The sequence below is a fragment of the Callionymus lyra genome, chromosome 5 (assembly GCF_982586985.1).
Source record: "Callionymus lyra chromosome 5, fCalLyr1.hap1.1, whole genome shotgun sequence".
In the NCBI taxonomy this organism is placed as follows: Eukaryota; Metazoa; Chordata; class Actinopteri; order Syngnathiformes; family Callionymidae; genus Callionymus; species Callionymus lyra.
In genome coordinates this window covers 36139360-36162084 of record NC_141822.1, presented here as the reverse complement: position 1 = coordinate 36162084, position 22725 = coordinate 36139360, and the positions used below count along the sequence as shown (strand labels likewise).

Genomic DNA, 22725 nt, shown 5'->3' with positions numbered 1-22725 from the left:
TCAACACACACTTGTGAACTATTTGATGCAGATTCAAATCCCCAAGGAAGGATGCAAGGGCTTAGGGCAAGTAAAGGATGGCAAATCAAACGAGTATTGAAACGCAGCCAATAAGTCCCTTCGAGGTGGAGACTTCCAAGTTGGATGGCGATGACAATGACAGTGTGATCATGGTTAGGGATCAGGACATATTGTCATGTAAATATTTCAATTGAAAGAAAGTATTGTACAAACAGACACATACTGATGAGTACAATAGAGGTCCAAGATCAATTGAAGATACACTTAAATCAACACATTAGTTGCCCTTTAATGCCTCCATGAACCACTTATGCAACCCCCACTTCCAACCTGGGTCCAGAAGACACCCAGATATCTAAAGCCAGGTCTACATAGTCCATGTTTAGTCGATAACACACGTGTGGACCCCCACACCATCAGCTCCTGCCTCAGTGCTTCTGCCTTTATTACTGCTGGGAAAACTGCTCCTCCTTGCATGCAGAGTTCATAAGCACACACAAAGACACAGAAGCAAATATACAGACACACACACATAATGACATACGCACACTCATAAACACACACATACACATTCAACCTATGCATGCAAACACACAACCCATATGCAAACACACACACACAGATTAACACATAAATCTAATTTCTTGACCTTTTAAGTATATATTTTATTGAGTATTGTTTTAATTGTTTAAGCGCTTTGTGACCCTGGTCTGGAAAAGCGCTATATAAATACAAATGTATTACTTACTTGCGTACAGTAGATACACAAACACATACAGACAGATATACACACACACACATCATCAGTATTATAAAATATGACAAACAACAACTGTGATCTCCGTTATCTTCCTCCGCTGCATTGAATCTCTTTCCAGCTTTTGATCGCGTTCTTTGTCTTTAATGTGCTGAGAACAGAACCAGATCAAAGATGGAAGAAATGTTTGATGCTGACTCTGCAAATCTGTCTTCCTGCTGATACCTCTGTGAACGAAACTTGTTGGACTGTGAAACAGGTGGAACTTACACCGGATCTCAATTTATTTATTTTGACTTTATTCTTAAACCTATCCTATTGTTTGTTTATAATTTAAATCCTAATCTATTTTCCTCCTGTCCTTTTTTGTCACTCATTAAAATGTTAAAATCCTTAAGTTTGCAGGCAACACCTGCATCATAGAAGCCTTCAGGTAAGATACATGTCTGGGTACACGTCAACAGTTTGAGATGAGATGAGATTAGAGTTCACTGTTTGGATCTCCATCCTCTGAAAGCACCATTCTACATTGGCTGATGAAAAACTGCATCTACATAAAATAGGAACATATATAGTTGGAGACACGCCTATTAAACCAGAGCTTGTGAGTGTCTTGGTGTGAAGAAGAGCAGCAAGAGGACAGCAATACAACGATGTTGTGTTAATAATGCTTAAGTCATAAAAATAAATAAAAAGAAACACAAAAAAACAATGAAACTGAGAATGTTAATCGAGAATTATATTTGTTGTGCATATGTCTTACATTTTTTTCATGTCCTAGATTTTTTAAAAGTGACTTGTGGTGTAATTGAGGTTACATATATGAGGTAGCTGTTTAATGAGCTCAGCTGTTATTCACATTTATTCACTATTGCTCTGACTGACTGATGCTAAACTGTTAAGGAGGACAAAAGCAGCGACTTCCGGGAGCGCCTGCCTCGTCATGGATGACATCAGGAGTGAGGGAGCAGCAGGAGTGTCCGGCGCTCTCAGCTCTTCTTCCCCGGTAACCGAATATGACACAATGTCTGCGTGTATAAAAAGCTAGTGCCACTCCTTCTGAGCCGAGGACACAGACGAGAACCACTCCCCCTGCTACTGCGAGTCTGAGAGAGCAGCGAGGATGGCCACCCTTGTTCAGCCCGCAGAGGTGGAGACTTTGGGCGGACGGAGCAGCACCGGAGCCCTGCAGACCTCCAGCACCGGAGCCCTGCAGACCTCCAGCCCTTCCCAGCACTTCATCGACGGCAGATTCTACCTGCTGGTCGTGATTGGGGAGATCGTCAGCGAAGATCATCTCAAATGTGCCATCGCAGACATAGAGAACGGTAAAATATAAATATAAAACATCCACTGTAATGGTTTCAATTTTATGCATAATTTTACTCACTACGTCGTTTTTTATCGTAACTGTATCATAATATCATTCATGGCATGTGTTGTTTTCTTGTATCAACACCTGACAAAAGCAACAAGCGTCGAATCAACCCTTCATAACATGGTTTATTAATGTTCTCACTCTTCAGTGGTTCGTTTGTGGGGTGAAAATTCAGGGATGAACATGTTTATTTCAAACGCATACCATAGTTACGTTTCCCGACATCATCCTCTTCATCATCTTTCCGCATCCAGCTTTCTCATCCCCTCGCCGGCTGGTGGGCGTGGCCCAGTCCGCACTGCGGTCCCTACGGAAGCCCTGAGGTCCGATAAGTGTAGGTTCGAGAGTCAGGAAATGTAGAAGTCTAATGGCGCAGTGAATTTACATGACCCGAGTAAGTCAGTTTATGTATTAAAGATAGAACATAGTCATCATAACATCTGTTGTGGGGGGTGTAGAGCAGGATGATTTGAAAAGACCAAACCCCAAACTGATTTAAGCATTATTTGTACCTTTTACTTTATGGTTTAATGTTTCAATATTATTATATTTTAACATTTATCATAAGGTTAACCAAATCATCATATTCAAATTGAAGTCTACAAAGTATTTATGATTTATTCAGCAAATACCTGTTTGGATCTGTCTGTTGTCTTGCTAGCAAATATCTAAAAAACAGATGAATAGATTTCACTTAAATGTAAGTAAGTAAGTAAGTAATGGTTATTTGTAAAGCGCCTTCCTAGAGCAGGGTCACAAAGCGGTTTAACAATCAAAGGAAATGATGAAGATAGGAGAAAGAAGGTTGAAATGTTTACTGTTCCAATTTGCAATGTGGATTCAAGCAACTATTGAAGGTGCATCACATAGTGTTGCGTACAATGTTGTGTTGTATAAGCGAACTCCAGCATGCTACTGTTACCTGCTGTTATTTCTGATAGTGATATTTAAAATGTTCACAAAGGTGTTGAATTATATTAATTTGATAAATTAAAGGCAACAATTTTGGGTTAAAAAAGTGGAGTAACACTATTTTAATTTTACTAATATAATGTTTTATATGTTATAATATAATAACCATTTATTTATTTTATTCACATTCATTTAATTTTGGGATGTTTTCCTTCAATTTTAGGTCTGTTTATCTGGTTACCTGTCTATAGGCAAAATACCTCATATAAGTAGAGAAGAGCTTCCGTTGGGGATAAAACATTGATTCAAATAGTCTTTAAAACCCAAAGGAAGAAAGTAATGAGCACCCAATTTTTTTCAAACTGAGAAGGCACAGAAAGCGCAGACCTCCACCAAGCAGTTTATATAATGTTTGTTTTATGCCTGTAATTATTATTGTTGCCTTGCATTTGTTCATGTATATGATCAGATGCCCTATGTGACATTTAAAATATCAGTAATATTAGACAGCCTTCAACTTCTTCCACATCCCGCATACCATCACAAACCTTGTAAGAAACTTATTTTTTAAGATCTGCAATTCTGTGTCAAACAGCAGAATACACAACATCATGGCAATCTTTGAAAGTAGGAAAAATGGCAGGATGTACCATCTCCCCACTAGCCCTCACCATGGCAATGGATTCGATCATTTGATTAATCCAAATGGGTTGTGGGTGGAGATGGTCTGAAGTGTCGACAGCATCTACCTCCCAATTTGCGCCTACCTGGATGAAATGACAACCTTGTCCTCAATCATCGCATGCACCAAACATCATCTAGGGAAGCTTTATTCCAATATTACATGGGCACAGATGAAGTTCAAATCCAGGAGCATATCCAGAGTCAAGGGGAAACTCACATATGCAACAGCAGTCGCACAGTCCAAACAGGGCCAGTGGATTAGCTGGGAAAATCTGGAGCATCGCAAACTTACATGGAAGAATCTTTGGGAAATGGAAGGAAGCCACATCAGCTTCACCATCACACCAAAAAACGTAAACCAATGGTTGGGAGAAGATCCTTCTTGTGCACTCTGTCAAACCCCTGCAACCATGAATTACATTCCCACCTGCTGCAAAACCAGTTAAACTTGGAGACAAGACAAAGTCCTAAGACAACTGGCGATTATCCTGGAAGGAAGGAGAACTACCAACAATGGCCTCCCTCCCCCAATGCCTATACACAAAAACACCATCCCTTTTGTGAGAGCTGGAAAACTCCCAGGAAAACCCTCGCAAGAAGAGAGCCAACCCTTCTAGACTCAAAGTACTGGAGGATGCGGGTTGATCTAGACCAGAAACTCATCTTTCTGCCTGAGATCATTACAACTAGTCTCAGGCCATGGGAGGCAGCAGTTGGTGAAGCATATGACGGCAAACGCCTGAAATTGCAGAAAAGTGAAGCATTAACCCCCCCGATCTACCCACTCAGTAAGGGATTGTACTATCTAGTGCTATGAGCTCAACTGATCAACTGATCAACTGGAAAAATCCAGTGACTGCTGTGAAAGGGCAGCTGACAACTAGGGAAAAGTGGACAAAGGCCACCCCTTACTGCTACGAAAGTTCTAAGAGAAAAAGAGCGGGTCAATTAAGGTGCCAAAGAGGGAATTGGAAGACCACCTGAAAACCACTTACACAGACAGCCAAAGATTCGAACAGAGGGAAATACAGCCAGATATGCCTCCATTGCCTCAACCGGGCAACACCTGGATGACAGTCTTCCAAGTTGGGGCGTGATTGAGGACACAGTGAGGAATGCAAGGGCAGCTTCAGCTCCAGGACCAAATGTAGTCCCAATTTGGCTGTATAAAAACTTCCCATACATCTTACAAAGCAAACCATCCCAAAAGCATGCTGAAGGCAAGATTTTCTTTAGCATCATTGCTAAAAGAATGACAATGTACCTGAAGCAAAATAACTTATTTGACACTTCTTTGCAGAAAGCTGGAATAGCTGGTTTTTCAGGTTGCTTGGAGCATACAAGCATTATATGGCACCAAATCCAATCCAAAAGGGAAGGAAGAGACCTGCATGTCCGATTCCTTAACATAGTAAATTTAGAAAATCTCAGCAGCAGGCTGCAGTACGATTTCATAACTCGCAAAACAGTTGGAGCAGGAAAACAAAGGCTAACACCACAGCTGAAGCTTGATGGAGAGTAAAAAATAATTCAAAGGATTACTGGATTTAAATTATTATCAACCCGAGATAAAACATTGATGGAAACTTACATTAAAATCCATTAATAACGTTTTCAGATTATTTTGCTGAATCACACGCAGTTGCAGGACAACCAATAGATTATCTACTTGGCAGAGGTAATACATATTGAAGAGAGACTTAATTGTCATTGCATTGCGGTAAGAAAACAGAACTGATTAAGCTTTTCTATGGAACCACTTTCTAGTTATGTGTTTGTTCATTCTAGGGATACGATCATGGGACACCAACCTCTTCGAGTGCAACCTGGACCAGGAACTCAAGCTTTTTGTCTCCAGACACTCCGCCCGCTTCTCGGCAGATGTCAGAGGTAAGCTTTAAATAAAAACCCACCCTTATCCCTCCATTTTCATACTTTTATCCACGCTTTTGTTATTGTACGAGCAGATTGATACCCCAGATGTCGCCCCCCTTCCCTCAGTCGTCCACTTTAGCTCCTCTGGGGGATCCAAGCCAAATGGACTCTAATCCCTCCAGAGAGTTCTGAATAACTGAATTTTTACTCTTTGTATTACCTCTGAAGTTGCATTGATCAATGAGATAAATATAAGTTTAGTATCTCTTATACATTTTGCTTTAAATTTAAACAGGGATGCATGTTTCACTTTGAAATTAACACAATGACCAGAATCTATTTTTTTTTTTGTATTATTTTATTTTTGATTTTTCAGAGAACGAGACAAAACATACAAACAACAAAAAAAAACAAAAAAAAAACAAACAAACAAAACAGAAACCCAATCACCCCACCCCCCTCAAAAAAAAAAAAAAAAAAAGGAAACAGCACCTACAAAACAATATTTGGCAATCCAGTCAAACACTTACACATTGTACACAAAAGAAAAATAGAACATTTCAGGAGTCCATTCTTTGTGCCGAGATATAGTCCAAGAAAGGCTTCCATATCCGTCGAAACTTGCAGAATCTATTTTAAAATGTGATTTTATTTCCAATAAAGAAGTAATTTGACAGCAAATGAAAACAAATAATTTTGAGGTCCAGAGTTTAACCTCTAAAATAGACAAATGGGGGTGTCCGTTGGAAGGCGTTGCTAAGCCATGTGATGGTGCAACATCAAAACTTGGTATCGATACAATTATTTGGTTGAAATTTGAAATCATCTCTGCCCCTTAGCTTAGCCTAAACACTGGCATTTCAAGCCAACCATCCAACCGATTGTTTTTGACATCATTATTTATAACGTATAAGGCAGGTTTTTCCAGACATTCTTACTCTGTAATGATGTAAGGTCTGTAACATCTATGGTGATACGGTGAAAAAGAGTAATTGTTTTCAAATACAAATGAAGACTGTCTGTGTGGCCATCCTGTAAGAAAAAGCCTTAACTGCTTTCCTTGCCTTTTATTCATCTTGTTAAAACATTGGACTAACACTGACCTAAGGCCTCATAAAACATGTAGACTCAGCAAATTAAAAGAGAGATTTATTTAAAAACAGTTTACCATCAAATTTCCGACAACGATTATTAAATGGATGGATGGATGATGATGGATGAAGACATGAACCAGACAAATTGTTTTATGAACTTGTTTCACAGCTACACTAGTGAAGGATGCAGTTATTCCACAGATCTATTTCTGGTGTGCCGCCACCATCATTGATGTTCTTGTGTCTGGTTCAGAGCAGTAACATCAGCGCGGCCCACTGAGGCGTGCCACATTACCCCATACACTGCAGCGAAACTGGGTTTGGGGGATTTTTCCATCGATCAAGGTAATTGTCTGGGTCAGGCGAGCTTCACTGGACATTCTGACATATTTTAAAAGGTGGCTGAAATGAAATTTACTGGATCGGTATTGCTGTCGGATTTTTGTTCTCTTGGAAACAAGAGTTTTAATAATATGTTTTCATCACTCACCAGAAGATCAAAGAACAAGTTTGGAGTAAGTGTGCAATAGAAAAAATAAATAAAGTAAATTGATTTTATTTTATTTTAGAAATTATATATAAATTTGCTGTGAGACTGTGTTTTATATTTTTCAATTTCAAATAAAAACTACTTTTTCGGGGAAAGGCCTTTTCAGTCTTTGCAGATTTATTTGTGTAGAAGGAAGTGCAGGTACAGTGACGTCGGTTAGGTTCATGGCTGGTGACGTACTGACTACAGAGGAATCAGATTTTAAACTGTAAGAATATTAAAGGCCTATTTATTTTATTTATGACAATTTATCCAACAGCATACTACTCGTAATGCCTTGTCTCCCATCATCATTAATTTTTCAATGCCACTTACATCAACACAAAGATATACACAGAACATATGTACTACAAAGAATGTACCTTTTACAGAAATGTGTTGTCACCTCCTTGTGTCTAATTCACTTTTACTGTAAACAAATTAAAATATATAGAAGTGTGCACATTTTTTTATTTTACATTCAGTAAATTTCACTTCTGTCTAAAAGTTTAAATTATGCTATGTTACTCTTAAAAAAAAACGGGTTGTCTCTCACACATACATTTAAGACTGTAGAGAGTTGTGCAGTAAAACAAATATCTCTGCAAATTGGGGAAATTCTGAGGAACGCATTATGTAACCCACTTTGTGTTGACCAGGCAGATATGACTAACAGCTCTCCGGTACCTTGATCGAGAAATATTTTAATTTTACATCACCTCCCTGGACAGCACTTCACTGTCTGACTGACACAAATACTGAGATGACAATGTCAAAAAAATATATATAATATCCATGAAATAAGGTTTCTTCACACACTGTTTAATGTTCTTGTAAAGTTGTTATGATGAGCAGGTATACATACAGCAGATTTACAAGCTAGAGTGAGTATAAATACTACATGCTTCTGGAGACATACATTTAAGTAATTTTGGTCTTCTAGGATTAGCATTAGAAAAACAGGCGGTCGCTGTTAGCTAGTCTGCAGTTTTGCATTTCTGATTTTGATCTCGGAATTTTTTCTGGGAGTGCAAAAATGTATAAGCTATCCATCTATAGTACACCTACTAGACAGGTATGAATACAAGCCTGGTTGGATACATTTATGGATCAATAAGTGGGTGACTGACTGAAAATATAAATGTATAAAAATGCCTTTTGATGGATGAATGATTCGATTAATAATATTGACGGATGATTCTGATGATTGATCAAAGAATGAAAGACTGTCAACTAACTTAACATTGAAATAACACAGACCTCTTTCCCAGACTGCTCTTTTCCACCGTTTTATGATTCATATAGTTTATTTGTCTTTACAATTTCGTGACAAAAATGTAATTATTAATTATTTTATCTTTATTTTATTGTTATTATTAAAAATGAAAACTTCAAATTGCATTTTGTATTTGAGTCATATGAACTCCTATTGTGTATAACAAAAAACCCTCAATATTATGACTTTTAAACCAAATAAAATAGAGCAATAAAAAAAGTTTTTTTAAAAGATACGGCACACTCACACAGATAGATATTTTAACCAAAAAACAAATTAATATTTGATATTTTTCAACTAAACCAAAAACGTAAAACTGGGTCCTGTAGCATCATCAAATCTGAAATGTGTGTAAACTAGAACATTAAAATCCCATCTGACTGGCTGAATGATTTTGGGGCGTGCTCCCCCCTTTTCCACTCTTCGAGAAGTGCTGCTGCATTGGTCAATTAGGACACTGCCCACCGTTTCTGACCATAGGTAAGGATGTAGATCGACCGTTATACAAAGAGCGTTTCCATTTGGCTTAGGTGCAGCGCCCGCATAACTGCTGAGTGTATCCCGTTGACGTGGTCTGGGCTTCATTTATTCCAGTCGACAACCTCTGGTTCAACTTCAATAGGAGTTGATAGTTGATGCCCTTTCTGACAAGAGACTCTGCCAAACCTTCCCAGCGGACCCTCAAACATATATGGGTCAGCATGTACTGACTGGCATCCTCCCCCACCATCGAAGCCAACTCACCACCAGGTCATGATTGGTTTTCAGCTCGTGCCCAAGTGTCCAAGACATGTTAGTAAGTAAGTAATGGTTATTTCTAAAGCGCCTTTCTAGACCAGGGTCACAAAGTGCTACAACAATCAAAAACATTACACAGTTAAAACTATATACTATAAAAAACCAAGACATAAGACAAACACAGGAGTCCCAGAAAATCAGGGAAAATCCTACACAAATAATAATGTTTTCAGATGTTTCTTGAAGGAGTCAGTAGACTCCATCAAGCACAGAGGGAGCGAAGATCTTCTAAAGCTTAGGAGCAACAGCCTGGAAGAATTTCTCTCCTCTGGTCCGGAAGTTTGTGTTCCGAACCATCAGGTCAAGAAACTGGCAGCCAGTGAAGAGTTTTAAGGATCGGAGAAATGTGTTCTTCTACTAGAGCAGGTCAGAATTCTTGCTGCACAGTTTTGTATTAACATCAGGCGAGACAGCTCCTTCTTGTGTAGACACAAAACGTCCAAACAGGAAAACCAAAATCGAAGTGGAACAAAGGAGGAGGCTGAGGAAAGATCCAAGAGAACCAGAACAGTATATTTTCCAGAATCAGCCGACATTATGATGTCACTGGACACTTTCAGTAAGGCTGTCTCTGTAGAGTGATGTTCGTGGAAGCCAGACTGAAACTTCTCATGGATGCCGCTCTGATCCAGGAACAATGACAGCTGCTCAGACACCACCTTCCCTAAGATCTTGGACGAGAATGGGAGCTTAGAAATAGGTCTGAAATTACAGAGGTTAGTCGGGTCTAAGCCTGGCTTTTTGAGTAAAGGCTCAACAATGGCATGTTTAAATGCATTGGGAAAAACCCCTTTGGAAAGGGAGAGGTTTACCATTTTGGTAACCCAGGGGCCAATTACATCAAACACTTTAATAAAGAGCCTACACAGAAGGACATCTGACGAGCAAAAGAGGAGGGTTTCATCTTGTTCACTAGTGCCGAAATATCAGCCAGAGTTAAAATGTTGAAGGAGGACCACCATATGGAGACAGGCTCAGTGACAGCAGGGGTTCCACACAAAAGGGAAGCGATTTTCTCCTTGATCAATTGAATTTTGTTGGGTAAAAAAAAAGGAACAAAGCAATGCTGTCAGCTTCACAGAAGACAGGGTGATAGGAGCAGCAGAACACATGAGAGAATTTATCGTGTCAAACAACACGTTGGGGTTTTTCTTATTTGCTGCTACCAGTTTCCGAATGTAATCAGATCTGGCCGTTTCTATCATCTCATTGTATAAAGACATCAGATCCCTGAGGTGAAGTCTGTGCACATCAAGTTTAGTGAACTTACAGATATGCTCAGTCTTTCGACAAAGTCTCTTCTGACTCAGGAGATCTTCATTTGTCCAAGGGCACCGTTTTTTTTGTATCGTTCGATTTAACAGGTGCCACTTGATTCAGTATTTCAACAAAATGATTAGTGAAACAGTGAATCAAATTGTCCACGTTAAGGCAATCATTGAAGAAAAGAGGGTCAAACAGCAGAACAACTGTCTGCAGTATCGGCTGAGATAACTCGCCTCTGAGACCTAACTTTCAAGCACTTGGGTTAAGCGATGAAGTCCAGGTTAAATAAAACAAGAGAATGATCACTCAGATGGACATCATGTATACAGGTAAGTCTAAAATGTGACTTTTTTGGTGAGTGGGTTCAGAAACCTGTTGCTCAAAATTAAAGGCTTCAGTCTAAGTTAAAAGTTCTTTAGCAGAGCAAGTTGTGATATCATCAACATGGAGATTAAAGTCTCCAAGAATAAGAACAGATTCCATTTGAATAACGGAAGATAAAAAGTCACTAAAGTCCTTCAGGAACACTGCTACAGGACGATCACAGGCCAAGCCGGACGCGGAAGTGAATGTGGCTGCAAGTCCATTGATACAACTATGATAGCAATCATTTAACCCTTTCCAACTCCACTTCTATGGTATCCAAAAAGGGTGAATACTCTAAACTGCTGTTTGGAGCATACGCACAAACAACAGTCAGGATCTGTTCCACCACCTTGAGGTGAGGAGAGGCTACACTTAACGGGGAGAACCCTAATAGACAAAGGCGCAAAGCCTTGGAGCAATAGTTTTTGCTACCCCTTCTTATATTATTATTATATTATAATATTAATAATAATAAGTTTAATATGTAGAAGATTCAAGAGACATGTTTTGTTTACAGGTCAGAGGATTCTTCATCACAAAAGTCCAGTTCTGGAGACAGCCGTCCTCATCAACCCTTCAGATGATGCAGTTAGCACGGAGGTAAGATTGATTATCATTATAATTAATGGGTATTAGAAGGACGCTGAAGTACCTCCTGGACCTACTATTGGTGCTCTTATCTTTGGCCATTTCAGATTTACTTGTGTGTCGCTGACCCTTTTCCTTGTGGCCTCCTTCAGCAGCCATGTCTGCAGTCACACTGTGCTTGACCTGCCATTAAATCAGAACTTATGTTGCTATACAAGCAGAATTAAGACAGAGGTAAAAGATAAAGATAAAACAGAATCCTTGTGGAAAGCCAGACAGCCAATTAGCTAATGGATTTGGAGGGTGTGAAATTAATGGTATTTGAATTATATTAAACCATTAAGCCCATCAGTGCAGCAAGCAAAGCCAAGCATTTCCAGTATGTGTATTTCTGCAGTAACTCTGAAGTGTTTTTCTTCTGTTTAAAAGGTACGTTTGATGATTTCTGACTCTGCCAGACACAAACTGCTGGTTCTGTCGGGGCAGTGCACAGAGAACACTGGGGAGTTGATTCTTCAGTCCGGATCTTTCTCTTTTTCAAAGTTCATGGACATTTTCACTGACCAAGAGGTAAGAAATAAAAAGTGTAAAAGTTGAACATTTAAATACTGATTTGATAAAGTTTTGGTGTATTTTCCTGATCAAACCTGTCTTTACATTACATTTTTATGCCTTCTTATGTTTATTTTAAAGCAATTGTATATATATTATTATTATATTATTATATATTATATATGTGTGTGTTTGTGTGTGTGTGTGTGTGTGTGTGTCTTTGTGTGCATGTGAATATGGTTTTATAATGTATACAGTGTTTAAATCTATAAAACTGCACCTCTACTAGCATAATTCAAGATTTGGGGTTTTTCTGTACAGATCGGAGATTTGCTCAGCAACATCAACCCTGCTAACAAAGCCAACCTGACACTGTATTGCCCACTACAAGGAGACTGGAAGAATTCAAACCTAGACAAACACAATCTGCAGGAATTCATCAACATAAAGCTGAATTCCGCTCTCATTCTTCCCGAAATGGAGGGTCTCTCAGAGTTCACAGAGTATCTGTCCGAATCCGTAGAAATCCTGTCACCTTTTGACATGTTGGAACCACCAACCTCCGGCGGGTTCCTAAAACTCTCCAAACCATGCTGCTACATCTTCCCTGGTGGCCATGGAGATTCTGCTCTCTTTGCTGTCAATGGCTTCAATATGTTGATAAACGGTGGCTCAGACAGGAGGTCCTGCTTTTGGAAGCTAGTAAGGCACCTTGATCGTGTTGACTCCATTCTTCTGACTCACATCGGAGATGATAACCTGCCGGGAATTAACAGCATGCTGCAGAGAAAGATAGCAGAGATTGAAGAAGAGCAGTCGCAGGGGTCTTCCACCGGTAATGGTGAATGGGCGAAAAATCAGATTTCACCAGATATCGGAGTTGTGTTTGTTAATCTTCCTGAAAACTTGGACACACCTGAGTCTAACTATCGTGTGCGAACAAACATGGAAGAGGCCAGGTTCACCCAGCAGTTACTTACAAAGCTAAATTTAAGAATTGAGCCTTTAAAAAGACCTGTTGGAAACGCGATAGAGCCAATTACATTATTTCAGAAAATGGGAGTGGGCAAGCTGGAAATGTACATCCTTAATCCATCAAAGAATAGCAAAGAGATGCAGCACTTCCTAAAGCAGTGGACAGGCAGCGAAAAGGACACTAGTTCTAATTTGCTTCCCAATGGGAAAGAATCGGAGTTTCCCATCTCTGATTTGACTTCAATATCATCGCTAATTGTTTGGCATCCGGCAAATCCCACAGATAAAGTTGTTCGTGTTCTTTTTCCTGGAAATACAACACAGCATCACATCTTTGAAGGCTTGGAGAAACTAAAGCACCTGGAATTCCTGAAGCAGGCAGTTGTCACTCAAACATTGATGTCAGCTGATCCCCCAGCCACACCTACACTGAAGCAGGCAAAGATGAAACACAGGACAGACAGCAAGGAGAGTCTCAGGTCCACTCCAAAGGCATCACTAAAACACTCAAGGGAGGAAGCACCAGAGAAGTCCAAGAAGGAAGCTGAATCAACTCAAGAGAAAATGCTTAAAGAGAGCAAAGAAAAGCCCCTGGTAAAAAAAGTAAAGGGTTCAGAGAAGGAATCAAAAACAACAGACAGCACAACGCCAAAAGAAACCCCTGAGAAGAAAAAAATAGAATTTAAACCTAAACCTGAAAAGAGTGCAAAGAAGGAAGCCAAACTGTCAATTGAAAAAATAAAGCTTGCTCAAAAGGATGTGAAGAAGGACGAGATGACCAAGCTTGATAGCAAGAAAGCTGCAAAGCTAAAGAAGGAAGAAACGAAGAATCTCATTAAAAATGAAACACGACGGGATTCCCCTTCAAAGAAGCGGGAGGAGAAGAAAGAGCAAAAGAAAGATGTGAAAAAGCAGACGAGAGATATCAAAAAGACATCTGTTGGTGGAGAGGTAAAAGGTCACTCACCAAAAGTAAAGCCTCTCAGAAAAGAAGATGCTTTGAAGAGGGAGACTGCAAGTCCATTAAAGCTGAAAGACAAAGGAAAGCCAAAGGTGGCCAAAAAGGAAGTGAGCTCCAATCAACTACAAAGCCCACCTGTGGCAACAAAGAGTCAAGAAGCAGAAAGAGCATTGATGTCTTCTCCAGAAGATCTGACTAAAGATTTTGAGGAGCTCAGAGCAGAGGAAGTGGAGGATGATAATGCAACTCTGAAGAAAGACAAAGAGGAAGATCTTGTGGAGATCCAGCAGGAAGAATTGCTTCAATCAAAACCTGAAGGGTTAGAATCCAAGAACGAGGCTGTTACCACCACAGAGGCTGAAGGAGACTGTGGGGAGACTCCCGATGAACTAGTTCACGAAGGAAAATGCAACAGAAGTGTGAACGGAAGGTTTGAAAATGAGGGTTCTGTAATCGAGGAGGCATCTGAAGCAGGGGATTATGAAGAAAAGGGGGAAACTGAAGAAGTTTATGACCCACAAGAATCCAATAAAGATGAGAAACAGACTAGGATTATTGACAATCAACCTATCGGACATGATGGAACATTGGCACAAGCCTTTGCTGATGATGACAATTATGTGATTAAAGAAGATCAGCAGATAAATGTAAGTGAAAGTCACTTCATGTCTGTCTCTCACATTAAAGTGTCTTCACCCATTTCACCAGCTGCGTCAATACATGAAAACAAAGAGTTATCAGCTTCTTCTCCTGGAGTATCGTCACTATCTTCTCCAGTTGCATCCATCCCTGAAGAAAGAGACAATTTCTCTGTATCAACCGCAAAAGTATCCTCACCTGTCACTCCTGCTGTATCAATTCACGATGATGTGGTACATCTTGCATTTAAGGAATCCACAACCTCTGATGATGATGACATAGCATCTGGGCAACAATGCGCCGGATCTCAATTAGAAAGTTTAGATCCGGCTACCACTGGCGGACTTTATCCTGTTGACACTATCACAAGGACAGAGCATTCTCTCAGTGAAGCCACTGAGGGTGACCATTACAATCACTCAGCTTCCACAATGTCTCCACAATCACTATTGGAGGATGATAGATCATTTAGGTTTCACACTGAGGTCAAGCAAGAAGCGAGTTCAAAGATTCAGGAGAGAATAGAAAAGTCTGAAGCTGATTCAGTGGGGCATAGTTCTGCGTCATCACCTCTAGTACATTCCCCCACAGTTGAGCAGAAAAATACATTTGAGTCCTCGTTCATGTTCACTACCCCAATAGAACTGTCATCCACACTGGCAGTATGTACCAAAACGATGACTATATCCGCAAATACCCCTGATGAGAAGACATTGCAAGGCGCAAATTCACCTCAATCATCTGGCCACACGCCTTACTATCAGTCTCCAGTTGAGGAAACATCTGAAGGACTTCTACTAGAGTCAGAAGATAAAGATCAGAGCCCCCTAATTGTGGAGATCCATAGTGATAAAGACTCTTCCAATAGAGAAACTCAAGAGCCTGATTTGAAAAAGCTTGACAGCCGACTAGAAATGAGAACGTTACCACCAAAAAGCCCAGTTTTAACAGGGCTTACAACAAATATCGTCAACTCCTCATTTCAAGACGATGAAAAGGTACTTGAGGATACGATCCTGTCATCATTGCCATTGTTTAAGCATGAAACAAGCCCTTTTATAGTGTTAAAAGAAGAGAGTAGAATGTCAATTTCAGAGGGAACAACATCCGACAAATCAGGTACACCTCTGGAGGAAGTGGTAGCAGAAGATACATTTTCACACCTAGCATCTGTCTCAACTGCTAGTCTGGCAACCAGCTCTTTACCAGAACCAACAACCGACTCACCCTCTCTCCACGCTGAAGTCGGTTCTCCTCACTCAACTGAAGTGGATGTCTCTTTGTCCGTCTCTGTGGTTCAGACCCCCACAACTTTCCAAGAAGCAAACGGATCTTCATCCAAGGAAGACAGTCCAAGGCCTATGTCCATTTCCCCTGACATTTCACCTAAGACAAAATGCCAATCCAACACTTTGGACATAAAATCCCTAGAACATTCCACCCTATCAGTAGAGTTCGGGCAGGATTCCCCAGACCACTCATTTACTCTTGATTTTAGCAAACAATCTCCAGAGCAGCACTTTCCAGGAGGAAGTCTTTGTGCAACAGAGAATGGTCCAACTGAGGTTGACCATAGCCCCTCGGAAGTAAGACATGCTAACGGTGAATTAAAAAACCTTCTAGTACAGAAACCTTTGCTTTTTGATGAGAGTGAGCTAGGGCAGTCCCATTCTGCAACCCCATCTGACGCATCTCAATCAAGTCCATCTGTAACAACGCCATGCAAGAAAATACCTGGTGAGATGGAAGAGACAGAGAGCACTTTGGCCTACCCGAAGGCAGGCTCTCTTAACCAGTCTCCTCAATCTAAGGAAGCATCCACAGAATTAATTGAACCTTCTAATAAAGGAAGCTGTAGCCTAACCTCTGTCTATGCAATCTCTCAACTTAAATGTGAAAAATCACTGTCTCCCAAAGAAGCTGCAGAGGTTGTTCTCCCACCATTTCAAGTGTTGTCTTCACATCCATGTGAGCACTCTTCTGTTTGTGGACCATTGGACACAGACCCAACCAAAAAGAGCCCATCTGCCCTTTCAAAGACTGATGTAGACCTATGTTTAGTAGCCTTATGTGAATACCGTCATCCCAAGACTGAACTGTCTCCTTCTTTCATTAATCCCAACCCTCTTGAATACTTGACCAATGAGGAAAATGCACTACAAACAGAAAAGCCCCTTGTCAAATCTGGAGAAGGGCCCCCACCACCAGAGGGCAAGCTCCCCACAAGGCAATGTGATGAAACCCCTCCTACCTCTATAAGTGAGTCTGCACCATCCCAGACTGATTCAGATGTTCCTCCAGGGACAGAGGAATGCCCCTCAATAACTGCAGACGCCAACATAGACTCGGAAGACGATTCTGAGACGCTTCCCACCGACAAAACTATTACTTCCAGACATGTTGATCCTCCTCCAGTGACAGTAAGGGACTCTACTCCCCAACAGGGAAATCATGATGTCTGCATGGTGGATCCAGAAGTCCTTAAGGCAGAAGAAAACCACAATAATGCCAATGCAGATGCTGTGGACAAAGCTAAGAAGAAAAAGCTCACTAAAAAGACTTCATCACCCGTTAAGAAGAGTGATCATTTGAAAGTGAAAGACTTAAAAACGTCTTCTCCAAAGAAGACCGTTGGAGCAGGGAAAGATGCCAAAAATGCAACAAATACTTCAGCATCCAGAGGTGCAAAGATTTCCCCAAGTAAGTAACAGACTTTCTTTATATTTTTTAGGATACCTGTTCAATATACTGAAAACATCCCCTTTGTTTTCTAGGCGTTGGCAAAGCATCGAGTGGTGGGACCTTTCCAAACTTTCCTCCAGTGTACCTGGATCTGGTCTACATTCCAAACCACTGTAGTGCCAAGAATGTGGATGCAGAGTTCTTTAAGCAAGTGCGTTCCTCTTACTATGTTGTCAGTGGCAATGACCAAGCAGCCCAGGAGCCCAGTAGAGCTGTGCTAGACGCTCTTCTGGAAGGAAAGGCCCAGTGGGATAACAATATAAAGGTAAGAGTGTCCACATGCACCAATGTTATTAACCTAGAAAACTATCAACTAGATCTGAGTAATTTAAGACTTGACTTTAACCTCACACACTACGACTCTTCCTGACCAACAGTTGGACAGTGAAATCCACACCAATACATCCTTTCCAAAGGTATTTTCCCTGCTGAATATCTTATCCATGATCTCTTTCTCTATGGTGTCAGGTGACTCTGATTCCAACCCACGACACAGACGTGATGAGAGAGTGGTACCAGGACACACATGACAAGCAGCAGGAACTGAACATTTTGGTCCTGGCCAGCAGCAGCACCGTCGTCATGCAAGATGAGTCCTTCCCAGCCTGCAAGATAGAAATGTAGAATATTCCCAGACACAAAAAGTAGCATAACAGTACTGAAAAGACACAAGCAATCCAAACTAACCTTCCAAAACCTGCTATAACTAATATGGTTATCTGTGAGCGGTGCCACACTCAGATACAACTGTTTTCAGAGAAAGATTGGTTTTAAATCAGAGCAAAAAACAGCAAAACCCTTTGATAGGGAACCAACATAAAAACACCAAAGTATATCTGTTCTTGCCTTACCAGACCATATTTAAATGAATGTAGAAGAACGGATGCATCTCACTGACACCTTTTCAAATTCAGACCTGTTGAGTAGCGGAGGATATTTGTTCATTTTGGGGAGCTGTTGGAAGCTGTTCCACAAGGAAGTGGTCTCTTTCAAATTTAGGCTCTATTGCTGCTCTTGTTTCGGTTGCTATTAATAATTATTTCATGCATTTACTTTCCATTTATTATTTTTAAACAACTGATTTAATTTAGTTGTTTAAGATATTATTTTTCTGGACACCGGATGATTAGCCTGTTTTAACTACGCTCAATATGACATAAGAAAACAACACATACTGCATGAGTGAAGTCAATGTATGCAAGCTGAATTTTAAGATCTTAAGCCACGTAGGTTGTAAATATTTGTGTTAGGATTGAATTAAATGTTTTTCGAAAGGTTATAATACGGTGATTTATTGAAGCTTTGGTGTTTTTCAATGGACCAGTACAGATAAGTAAGTAACATTTGCTAGTTCAGCCTGATGATTAGCTCTCCGTGTGTCATATCCACAGAGTCAGATAGTCTATTATTCTAATTGAAATCCATAAAAAAAAAAGTTAACCTACAAAACATAAAGGTCAATACTACAGTGAAGGTACAAGTAGAAGCTGCAAAGCTCTTAATGAGAAGTTTCTTGAATCTGGTCTGGAATAACGTAAATAAGCAGCCCCTGAGATGTGTTTAATGTGTGAGTAATATGACAAGTCCTGATTAGTCCATTGTGAAAATCTGAACTTGTTAATTAGGGATTTTTTTTTTAGATTTCTGGTACCGTCAAGCAGGACCTCAGTTTTTTCTGGAGAAGGAAAAGGAAGTTTTAGGTCATCCAGGAGTTGATATGTGACTGTGATCCCAGGTTGTACTTGTACTGTCTGATTTCTTTTTTATCAGGCTTCATTGATAAATATAATTGGGTGTCATCAGCATAACACTAAAAGTGAAGTGTATTATAGTTCTGAAGTCTTATCTGATCATATTGCCTAGTGGGTAACATATACATTATGAATATGAATCGGGCCAAGAACAGAACCTTGTTGGACACAGTGGCTAACCTAAGTGTGCATCAATGAGAGGTGATTGATGTGCATAGTAGTGTCTTTCTGAAGGGTATTACTTAAACCAACTTAAAGCAGTTCTGTTTAAATCTGTCTGTGCCATTGTTCAGGCCTCTTTATTTATTGTGGCTTCATTTTGTAGTTCACCGAGCCAAAGGGTGAGTGTCAGAGTGATTAGACATCCAATCATCTTAGGCAGACTGTTCAATTCAATTCACTTATGTTTTTTTTAAACTGAGAACCAACTCGTAATTTTTATTTTTGATCATTAAAATTAATAAATTCCTATCCTTATATTTGAAGTAATATCATAAAATATGTTCCCTCGAATCCTCCTGGACCTAAAGTACGGCTTATTGGTAGTTATTAATAAACACAGGGTGAGGTCAAATCTTTGGTAATTCAGAAAAGTTAAACGTCCAAAATCTGTTGACATATCTGACGAGAAGTAAGTTAAAGGCTACTTGTAAACAATTAAAAGTCACTTTTGAATCACAAACTGTGGTAGAGATTTTTGTGTCAGGATGAGTTTTTTGTAGAGATCGAAAAAGATGTAATGATGATAATGATGATGATGATGATGAATAGTAAACAGCTCACCTAGATTCAAGACCTTCATTTCTGCTGAAGTGACTTTAAAACCAAACACTTGAACACACACCAACAGTTCAGAGGCCTTACAGGTCAGGCTGTCCTTCATAGGAACATTACAAACCTCCACTGGATTATTTCCAATCATCATACCTGATTCTACAAAAACTGTCTTCATCCCTTGCAGGGGAGTAATCACAGTCACAAAACACAACTGAACCTGATCCTCCTAGTCCACCTCCGCACCCATCTTAGTAACGTGTGTTTTCAGCTGTGTGATATCTTCGTCTTGTGCTCTCGCATCCATCCGTCCTCCCTCCCAAACTCATATGTAACCGATAGCAATTAGCAGGAATTGAAACTACTACTCATGGCTTTCTGATGTTTGTGTGCAATCTTTCCTGTATTTGTCGAGGATCTAATGTAACAGGATCAACTACTAACACTGAAAAGTGAACCACAATAAAATCTGTTGTGAGAAAAAAAACCTTTCTGTCAATTTTATATGTTGTACTTTAAATGTTGTCTTCACATTCACACACCTTATGGCCACATGTCTCATAAAAGTGTGTATCCACTGTGATTATACTTTTAGTTTAGTTCATCTGTAATTTGATCTCACTTTACTTTTGAGTATTGTATTTTTTTTAATCTCTGGAGATACGTTGATGTAGAAACCGCTTACATGCAGATCACACATATTACAGGAGTAGTCCACAGCCCCGACGTGATTGGCTGATGAAGCCACCTCTGTGTGGGCTGAGATCTTGTTGCCAAGACAACAAAGGGGAGCCGCCCTGTCCCAGTGCTCTCTGAAAAACCTTCTGCAAGGTTCACAAGTTCTCCCACAAACAGGCCGGAGGCTCTTTTGGACCTCGAATGGAATGATTCTGGAACAGAGGGTTTGGGTCTTGCAGGGTGAACTATTGAGACCTTGAGCAATGTCCTTAGTGCTTTATATATAAATCACAAGCTTAATAAAAAATAATATAATAGGATATGATAAATTGCAGGGTTATTATCAGCGTCATTCATTTTTCTCTAAAACTAATATAACAGCGTTTTCCTGACCCAACAGGAGGGCCCTGTGCTAAGCCATACGAAGCTGTTGTATCCCTACATGCATTCTCACCGCACTGGACACTGAACATCACATTGCTTTGTCTGTGTCTGGATTTTTGTCCCTTGGGTGGACCAGCAATCTGATGCTGGTAAAAGATCCTCTTTAGTTATTTTTGATACACCAGCATGGTTGGGTTTTCTTCCTTATCAAGTTCAGTCTCCATCCTCTTCTTGTTGTTCAAAAAGGCCCACATAAGTTATTTAATGTTTTTCATTTGGTCTTGCTTTTAGACCTTTTCTTTCTTTCCTCTTGAGGACACTGTCAGCGCTGTGGTTGAAGGTTCTCATAAACCCAGTTTGTACTGCAATGGGTAGTGTGGCTCAAAAAGATAATTATTGATCAATATGTGTGAGTTTCCTGTTTACTTTCAAATGAGACACCTGCCTCAATCCAGACAGCTTATGACGTACTCTTGACATCTTCATGAGTGATATTAACATTGTTGTCTACTGTGATGATGTGGTCTGTGAAATATTTTGCACCAGATCTGAGGAAAATTACTTGAAAATAATTGGTGTATCATGAAAGGTAGCGTATGCTACATTTCATTTAATCTCTCCTTGTTTCATCATTTGACTCCTCTGCTTTTCTGTTGAGTTCCTGCCAAAATATTAATCATTAATTTGCAAAGATGTGAATGATATGATGTTGAACATTTGTTATCAGACTCTTTGTACATTATTATTAACACTTAATCAACGCAGGAATGTAGCTATACAACATTGCTGTTTTTTAAAGAGTCTAAGGGCAGTCCCATGTGATAATGAGTAACAACAAAGTGTGAGTTAATACAGAATCTGTGCGGCAAAAACGATTTTTTTATTTCAATGATCAACTAAAATCCTGGACTGCATCCAACACTGTTTGCCAGCATTAGATGTCATACAGTCAGCATCTCAATACTTTGAGAATTTAGGAATTGTATTGGTCAAGTTTTATCGGCAATCAATTCTGTGAACCACATCTGAGGCACAAATCCTGCAGCAACAGTCCAGTGGCCGGTCCTCTAGTCCAGTTCTGTGTCGTCCTCAGGAGTGCAGTGGGCTCAGATGCAGCTGTACATGATTTGTGTGTGTTGATCTGAAAGCAAGAATGAATAATGATGACTATTTACTTGAGGCATTTTATAGCTAATCTTATGAACATATAAACAACTATGATCAAAATTCAACAATAATATATTTCAGGCTTAGTTTCAATTTAAAGTTAAGTTTACACTTCAACTTTTTAAGTGTGAAAGAGGGTTGATGGTTTATTTTTGTTTTGTCAGACAAGGTAAGATAATGAAATGAGATATGTCTCAATTGATTCATATATATATATATATATATATATATATATATATATATATATATATATATATATATTTCTCAATTAGGGTGGATGCTTCATTAAGAAATTCCACCCTTATGTTTCAAGTTTTTCGAAACACCCACCAAGAACCTCCAGGTCACACTTGTTTTAGAGATTGCGATATTGTTTTTGTGAATTGGTTTACTTGTTAAATTGATTATGTGTTTTGTTTTATGAATTGTTCTTTTTGTTTTACACATCTCAGCCACCGTATTACGATGATAGACTACTAGACTAAGTACTAGACTACTAATCAGGTTCTTGTTAAGTTACTCAGCGAGTAGCTGCCGATAGGCTACCTGGCTTTTATG

The 22725-nt window shown here is 39.6% G+C and overlaps 1 protein-coding gene across 1 annotated transcript; it reads left to right on the top strand.

The window, feature by feature from the left end:
- The first annotated feature begins 1760 nt into the window (after positions 1–1760).
- Positions 1761–20422, top strand: map1b (microtubule-associated protein 1B). The gene is made up of 7 exons (XM_087792224.1): positions 1761–2106; positions 5541–5642; positions 11474–11556; positions 11974–12114; positions 12418–17371; positions 17446–17678; positions 17882–20422. The coding sequence occupies exons 1-7, from the start codon at positions 1902–1904 to the stop codon at positions 18035–18037; spliced, it is 5874 nt and encodes a 1957-aa protein (XP_087648350.1). The 5' UTR covers positions 1761–1901; the 3' UTR covers positions 18038–20422.
- The last annotated feature ends 2303 nt before the right edge of the window (positions 20423–22725 follow it).